Genomic DNA, 8,912 nt, shown 5'->3' with positions numbered 1-8,912 from the left:
ATATATATATATAATAAGGAAATAAATATAAGAAGAAAACTCTTAAAATCTTTAAAAACTACAAGTGCTTTATATTACTCCGAATTGTGAATCATAGATTTTTTTTTATAACTTTTAAAATGTCAGATTGAATTCCAAATCAAATGGCCTAGTGTTGGTTATGCTAAAGCTAGGTTTTATTTGCTAGTATTTTGTGGTATCAAAATAATTACGGAATAATAGATCAATAACTACCCTATACTTACCTCCACCTTCAGTGTTCATGTCACAGTACACTCGATATGGTTTGATAGAAGTGTGAGGCTGAATGAGATACAGCTCAGATGTTTCACCTCCATTCCTGACAATTTCCTCACATTCTGCAACCATAAAGAAACATCATATTCAGGGAACTACAGCATAGTTACTTGGTCTTTAGTCACTAACTTTATAATTACAGAGGTTCCTGAGAAATATTTTATTTTAGACTTTTGAGAATGTATTATAGAAATTGAATCTTCCTTTTACTGAAAATCAAACTCAGTTTTGAGTTCTATCTTCTAAGGAGATGAAAAAGCCCTTCTCTACCTTTTGTGTCCTGGGATATCTGCCAGATATAAACTGCCAGAACACCTGGGAGGAAGAAACTCCTGCATCTATTCACTGTTCTGCCATCTCTTCAAGCAAGGTTCATATACATGTGGAGCTAGTACCATCATGCACTACATCCAGCTCATCAAAACCTTGCAAATACGTTAGGCTACATCAGACCACAGCATACTAGGGATGTGGATCTGTGGGGCAAATCCACTGGGCTTTTATCAGTTTCCTTATTTTTAGAGAGTGTGAGTTCTTCTGGAACGCTCCAGAAATATGTTTATTAACCAGTTACCTTTTCCAGACACCACAGGAATATTGCAACTGACAGTGCAGGGGACGCGGCAGTATTCCATCTGAGCTGACACATCAGATTCTAATTTTTGTATTTTGCTTCTCAAGTTTTCCAGGATTGAACGGAGTACACGAAGGTTGGTCGGGATATTACTATTCATGGACTCATCTATAAATACTCGGCGTGTTTCCATCTCTGAGGTGTACTCCTGTATTGCATTTTCATTTTCTGGAAAAATGAAATTATGTAGGAATGATTCACATTGTCTCCCGAGAAACTGAAATTATTCAGGCATACAATTGTGGTTTGAGTTTTCTGAGAATAAATGAATGGACACTGAATGACCATCAGGCAATGATGATGTGCAGTTGTACTTGGGGAAAATTATTTGGCTCATGGCATATGCAAATTAACAAATATTCTAGCTACTATCGCAGTAACTTAGCTCAGCTGTAAGCTAAAAATATGCTTAAAAATAAATACAATAGGTGGTTTATTTCTTTGGTGAGGAAAAATAGGAGAAAGTAGTATTTAGAACTTCAGACAGCAAATGTTAAATAAATAAATGCTAAATTTTTACTCTGTGAATATTGTTTTCTGAGCCACAAGTTTCTTATGGCTAAAAATGAGGATGCATAGAAAAATTTTTCATAGAAAGTCATCCTTGCTGAATGAAAATTGTGCTTGTCTGACAAATTGCACATGAAGGTGACTACGTGAGAACCTCAGGGTAACCAGACCCACACTGAAAGATGGTGTATGCTGCTTCAGCTAATCCAGAAATGTTCATCTTCTCACAATCGTGCATTCCCATGGCAATCTAACAGTCCCAAACGTTCAACAGAATTGAACAGAAAACACAAGTATATATACCTTTTACTTGCCTCTGCTTCTTTTCCCATATCTCTTTGAGCACAGTCACAGAGTTAAAGGTGGTAGAAGAGGTGCTGGATATAGACTCCACATTGTTATTTAACTCATTTACTTGGTTTCTCACTGGTCTTTCTTGTCTTACCAAAGTTTCTTGCAACTGACATCCTGTAGGACACAACACTCCCTGCAAACAGTGAAAATATCAGGCATTATATGAAGAATTTGAGTTACAGATACTTGTGAAAATAGCACATAGTGAAAAGTCAATGATATCATTAGCCAATATAAAAACTTGTCATTTGATTTTTCTTAACATAAGACCAGAAATTCAAGAGTTGTCATCCTATTATGATGAAGATTAAAAATAGTCCTTACCACAAAATACATGTAAATATAAATGTAATAAATAACTGAAAATTTTCTCACCCAAACAAATGAAATGGGCAAAATTCAAAGTTAAAGGCAACACCCATGTGTCCTCATTTGTAATCTTGGGCCCAGACAAAAAAACAAAAACAAAAACAAAAACAACAACAACAACAAAAACCCCTAGAAAGAAATCCTCAACCAAAGGCTCAATTTGTTTATGTTTTATATTTATTTCCAAAATAAACAAAATAACAACAGTGGCGACATGGATCAATGGAACATTAGGAAGCCAACATGAACATGGAGGCTTTTCATGCACAGAGAGCTCAGGGCACTCACCATGTCTGGGTCACCATGAAGACAGCCCCCAGCATCAGGGGGTTTTCTTTCCACTAGCCCTTGTGCGGCAGGTGCTTTGGCCGGACGAGCACGATACCCATCTCCACCGATGGGAGGTTGGACAGGTCTCAGGCTGGGAGCCTCTTCTCTCCCGCGATCACGGGGTCGGTGACCACGGGCATCAACATCGCTCTGCAGAGAAACAGGGTGAAATAAAATGTAGAGTGTTATAGAAGATTTGAGATGTAATGATTCCAACATCCTCATTTTATAATTTAGGTTATCACACAACTGATGACTTGCTTAAGGTCCATCAGCTGCATTAGTTGGTAAATCAATAGGTGGCTTAGGTCTCTTCAGTAACAGCAGAAAGAAAAACTGTGCAAAAAGCTGTTGTATCTCAGGTAGTTTTTAAAAAGAGGCTGTAGAATAAAGCTGCATCATATTATGAATAGTAATTATCTTAGATCCATGATATCTATACATGGGAAGACACAAAATATTGAGAAATCTATATTTTCAGGAAGAATAAATATTCTCAAGCTACTTGGATTACTAAATTCCTATAATTATCATTAATCATTTCCCCAAGTTTAGTTTTTATGAATTGATGATTAATTTGGATAACCCCTATATAAAAATACCCTAAAGCAATATGGATTTATTCCTTATAAGTCAACCCTTGACTCCAATATGTTTGAAGAGGAAAAAGGCACTCTGAAGCCAGACTGCTTGGCTTGACCCTACTAACTCCTAACTATAAGATCTTGGGCAAGTTACTTTATTGGTGCCCATTTTCTTATCTGTAAAATAGGAATAATAGTAGTTAGATCTGTAAGATTTAAATGATTCATTGCATAGGATACCCTCAGAAGAATACCTGGCATAAAGTAAGTATTCATTATTATTTTTATTGCAATCACACATAATTGGTACTATAGTTTAAGTGGCTTGTCCACTACTAATCCCAATTTTCTTCCTATCTCCTATCAACAAAAGTATTTGATAAGCCATTCTAATGAAATTTCTTAAATGATTTCTTTATCAAACAACAAGACTTTTTTCATATTTAAAATGATTCTTAAGGTTTGTGCATTGTGATTAAAATTATTTGTTAACTTAAAAAATATTACATTAAAAGATAATGAAGTGGAAAGCATGCATTGCAATATAAAAAGGGTTGACTTGAATTAACTATATTATCATACACTCTTGGCCAGTTATTGTACCCTTTCAGGCTTAATTACAAATTAGCAAAAGATTTGTAACAGAGACTAAGCTTTTTTGTTAGTTTGTGAGCCTGGAAGTCATTCACTGACTCTATTTGGAATTTTACTGTCATTTACTCATTAAGTTATTATATTTAACATTTAGTTGGAGAGTACTAGGCTTTCAATCCAGACAGGTTGGTTCCTGATTCCCCTGCTTAATTTCTGGACTTAAACTATAATATCTGTTATGTGTGATGGCAATAAAAATAATAATGTGTGAAGGTATGGGGAAATATACATATTGCATTTCAAAGATGTGGTCTCTCTGTCAGAGCTGGTCTGTTCTAAGGAATTTTATAAAATGTAATTCATTTATATATTGCAAATCAATTTATAACAGAAGGAAAATACTTTTTTTTCATTACATAGTGCTATTAGAGAGGTAGCATTGATGATCTAGCTTTATAGAGAAAAAGAAATAAAAAATATTTTTAAAATTTATATGTCTCTGTAGGGATCAGTTTGTGAGCAAGAACGTCAAAATGCTTAGCCAAGTACTTTACAAATTCTTGACACTTTTCTTATGTAATGCAATTAACCAGACAAGAATGTTTTTGTATGTACAGCTTGATAATTAGATCACTTAGGTGCACTTCCAATTCAACAAATGATTCAAAATTAATCATGTCGTTTAAACATCATTGTGTACTTTTCTTTCTAGTGTGACGTGTAAAAAATCAATAAAATATATTTTTTAAAAAATACCAATATGGTGATGTAAAAAAAAAAAGAAAAGAAAAGAAAACCTAAACTAGTAACTTGTCTCTGTAGGGATCAGTTTGTGAGCAAGAAAGTCAAAATGCTTAGCCAAGTACTTTACAAATTCTTGACATTTTTCTTACGTAATGCAATTAACCAGACAAGAATATTTTTGTATGTACAGTTTGATAATTAGATCACAGTTTGAATATTATATCACCATGTGTTTAATAGACATCAATTCAACAAATGATTCAAAATTAATCATGTTGTTTAAACATTATTGTGTACTTTTCTTTCTAGTGTGACAATGCTGTTATATACGAGAAATTTGATCCATTTTGATATTAAAATTCTTTAAGTATTCATTTGCCTAAATGCATTTCTGTATTTTTGATATCTTCAAACCTACAGGAATAAATCAGCGAAGATAGTACTTGAGGAAAACTGTCGTACAAATGAATAAATCGAATTAGGAAGCATATGAAAATGTACAAATGAATAAATCTGGGCTATATGTTTCATAATCATTAATAATAACAATAAATGCTACCTATTATTTAAATTTTTAATTTGAAAAGAAAAATATTTCATTTTTCTATCACTGCACTTGATGTATTATTCCACTTTTAGATTTGGTTTGTAATTTTCATTCACAAATAGCCAGCAATTTCAGGAGTTATATATGACCCTTCTTCACTAAAGAGAACCTATCTACCACAGCTATTTACTTTTAAAATACTGTTCTTTTGTTATTTTATAGTCTGCAAAATCTTCAGATTTTTGTTCTCATAATTTAGTAATGTGTTGCTAGAACTAAACAAAATTCATAGTACTTGGGATAACAACAAGTGAGAAAAACACATCTTACCTTAGTTGTGGTGTCATCTTCTTCCTGAGAAAATGAAAGTGATAAACCAGAAAACAAGAAATTATTATTTCGTTTTTATATAAGAAATACTATGTAACATTCTTTAAATAAAATAGGTCCCTGAGATTGATAGTTCCATTTCATAACTAAAATAGACATTAATCTCATTCAAATATATATTCCATATGATTATGATTGTTATTTTACATTAATAATATTAGTAATAATATAAAAATAAATTTTAAAAAGTCACCTCAGAGTTATAGTGGGACTGAACTACAAGAGCACATAATAGTAGCAGTAATAGATGTTTCATGATTTAAAATTTTTGGAAGTCCCAAGAAACCGTCCTTTGCTTGTGAACTTAACTGAGAGTTCTTCAATTTATATATACCTGAATCCTCTGTTGGGTATGACTTTAGAAATGGTTACCTTCCTTAGTTAATATTTAATATTTTTGTACACTTGTGGGCTGAACCATTTTACCACTTAAGCAACATCTTCCCAGCAAGACTTATTTACTCGTCATTCAACTATTCTCTGTTGACCAAATTTAGAAATACCAAAGTTCTTCTTCAATTCATTTAATTGGACAATATGATGGGAAATTAGGACATTCCTAAAAGAGATGTGTATCACATTTCCTGTAAATTAATGTGTGAGGAAAAATATTTTTAATCCAAGCACAAACAACTAGACCTACTCACAAGGCATCCACTACCATTGTGAGCTCACTAAAGGTACAGCATAAATGCTTATGTTTTGAAGAAATCATGTAATTCGGTTTTAAAAGAAGCCATTAAAATCAATAATAATATTATATCACCATGTGTTTATTAATAGACATTAATCAGAAGAACAAAATTACAATTAATACATATGCTGTGATAGATAAACATCAAAAAGAAATGTCTTGCCCGGTCAGCATTGCTCAGTCATTGAGCATCGACTTATGAACCAGGAGATCATGGTTCAATTCCAGTCAGGGCCCATACCAAGATTTCAGCCCTGGTTGGTGTGCAAAAGTGAAGTAACTGATCTATGTTCCGCTCTCTCTCTCATTTCCTCTCTCTCTAAAAAGCAATATAACATGTCCTTAGGTTAAGATAAAAAAAAAAAAGTCTTGTCTTCTATTTTGCTCTGACCAAATTTCATATTTTGTCCTTTCTTAAGTTAAAATACTCAACAAATTCTAAACATTATTAAGATAATTAGTAGATTACAGATACCCAGGTCAAAATCATTATTACAGTGACTAGATACATATTTGACATTTTAGTTATATTATATTATACTAGAGGCCTGGTGCCCAAAATTCGTGCACTGCGGGCGGGGGGGGGAGGGGGGGTCCCTCAGCCTAGTCTGCGCCCTCTAGCAGTCCAGGAGCCCTGGGAGGATATCCAACTGACGGCTTAGTGGGCCTAAGCCATCAGTTGGACATCCTTAGCATTGCCACAGAGGTGGGAGAGGCTCCCACCACTGCCGCTGTGCTTGCCAGCATGAGCCCGGCTTCTGGCTGAGTGATGCTCCCCTTGTGGGAGCACACTGACCACCAAGGGGCAGCTCTTGTATTGAGTGTCTGCCCCCTGGTGGTCAGCGCACATCATAGTGACTGGTCATTCCACCATTCAGTCATTTGCATATTAGCCTTTTATTATGTAGGATATGCTGTAGATGAGGCCCCCTAGAACCATAGAAATGCCAAAAATTCACTGTTAACTCATTCTCGAATTGCCCCCACTTAAAATCAAATTGCCCCACCCCACCGTGGTGCATGTGCTGCACCTTGGGAACCACTGGGCTTGACACTTTTCCTCTCTGAGCTTCATTTCTGAATACATTCGCATCTACCATGGGAATTGTAATCTCTTCTCCGCCTACCTCACTGGGTTGACATGAGGAGGTTCTGAGCTAATAAACCTAGAAATGTTTCATCAAGTAAGTGATGTGTAAATGGGAAGGGATTGTTATTTTTAAGCCCAGGGTACCCTCGCAGGTAGCAGGTGCTGATTAGGGGAGGAGGGCATGATTGTTTCCTGGGACTGTAGCTATGGAAGCTTTGCAGAGGGTTCCACAGGCCTTGGAGGGGTGGGCTCTGGCCAGCATCCCTGTAGCGGTGGTCATCCCTGGAGGCGCTGGTGGTGAGCAGGGAGCTAGGAGGGGTGCTAGGGGGGCAGCAAGGCTGAAGGGGGAGTAACTGTCAAACCTTCCCACTTGGCGCCATTCTTTAAATTGTATGTGGCTGTTTTTCAGCTATACCTGCTCAGGGCGGGGCTCCAATCTCCTGGCGGGGTGGGGGCCAGGCCAGGGTGGAGCCAGGCGGGCTAGGAGGGCAGGTTTAGCAGTGCCCCCTGCGAGGTTCAGCACACTTCTGCTATGGAGACAGCGCTGCTGCACAGGCCTGGCTCCACCCAGGTCTGGAGTTGTAAGGAGGAGAGGCGTGCCCAGCCCCAGCGGAGGGTGGCCGGCAGCAGTGGGTCGCGCACCCCGGGTGCCTCAGGGGTGCTGACAGGTGGTTGCTGGTGTGCTATTGTTGTGGGCGCCCCTGGCAGGGATGGCAGCAGAAGAGATCGGGAGTCAGAAGGTGTAGGCTGCAGCTACCCCCGAGGCTGACTCTTCTCCCCATCCAGTCAGCCCCCCGTCCCCCTGGGGGTGCAGGGGCTGGGGTAGGGTGTCTGTCCATCCCCCCGGAGGTGCGGGGTTTGGGGTAAGGTGTCCGTGCAGGGGGATTGGAAGAGCTCCCCGTGGCTGCTTCCTCTTCCTTCTTTGCAGTCCGGGCTCCTGTCAGGCTCTCTCCTCAGACCCCCTGGAACTTGGCTCCAGCCGCTCGCCACGTGCTGCGTGCGAATCAGTATGCAAATTGGTCATTACGGGGACACCGTAAGGGCAATTAGCTTATTACCTCTTTATATGTATAGATTATAATAGGGGCCCAATGCAAGAATTTGTGCACCTTGTGAAAGGAACTGTGGGTTATGAGTCTGTGCTGAGCACAGGGGCAGGTCTCGGCCCATCCTCCATGCCCCTGCTTGGCTCCTCCCGCCACGACCTCTGGTCTCCTCCCTGCCAGCAGCCCTGCTCCCACCACCGCCACTCCCACATGATGATGGTGCTGGCCCTGCTCACATCCATTGATGGTGTGAAGCCATTGGGGCCAGCGCCAGCAGCAGATGTGAGTGGTGACTGCTGCCCCGATTGCCCCTCAGAAGCAGGGGGAGATGGAGAAGCCCTCAGGGGCAATTGGGGCCAGCAGCCGCCACTTGCACCTGCTGATGGCGCCAAGCGATTAGGGCAGGAGCTGGGTGCCGGCAGCAGGTGTGAGTGCCGGGTAGGACCGCGACGCACGGGAGCAAAGAATTTTCAGTAGCCACCAGAGGCTTGCCCTGATGACAGCGACTGGTGCCCCGCCTTGATCTGGCACCCCCACTCATCTGCTCCACCATCCCGCTGTGGCAGATGCCCACCATGTTCCGCGCTCTGCCACCTGCTGCCAATGCCCACCATGTTCCAGGCACACCCCCTGTTGGTCAGCGCACATCATAGTGATCAGTTGTTCGGTTATTCTGCCATTCGGTCTATTTGCATATTAGGATATTATATATATATATAGATAATGTTT

The 8,912-nt window shown here is 39.2% G+C and overlaps 1 protein-coding gene across 1 annotated transcript in view; it reads right to left on the bottom strand.

Moving 5' to 3' along the window:
• Positions 1-5,673, bottom strand: part of FGB (fibrinogen beta chain) — a 7,557-nt gene extending 1,884 nt beyond the window's left edge. Inside the window, exons 1-6 of the mRNA XM_005860491.2 lie at positions 5,547-5,673; positions 5,294-5,317; positions 2,453-2,644; positions 1,745-1,928; positions 872-1,099; positions 246-359 (exon numbers count right to left, since the gene is read on the bottom strand). Coding sequence (XP_005860553.1) covers positions 246-359; positions 872-1,099; positions 1,745-1,928; positions 2,453-2,644; positions 5,294-5,317; positions 5,547-5,609 — 805 coding nt within the window. The 5' untranslated portion in view covers positions 5,610-5,673. The remainder of the gene's footprint in view (positions 1-245; positions 360-871; positions 1,100-1,744; positions 1,929-2,452; positions 2,645-5,293; positions 5,318-5,546) is intronic.
• Positions 5,674-8,912: the final 3,239 nt, after the last annotated feature.

The sequence above is a fragment of the Myotis brandtii genome, unplaced genomic scaffold, assembly GCF_000412655.1.
Source record: "Myotis brandtii unplaced genomic scaffold, ASM41265v1 scaffold136, whole genome shotgun sequence".
NCBI lineage: Eukaryota > Metazoa > Chordata > Mammalia > Chiroptera > Vespertilionidae > Myotis > Myotis brandtii.
The sequence above is the reverse complement of the archived record's forward strand: the minus strand, read 5'-3'. Positions and strand labels throughout refer to the sequence as shown.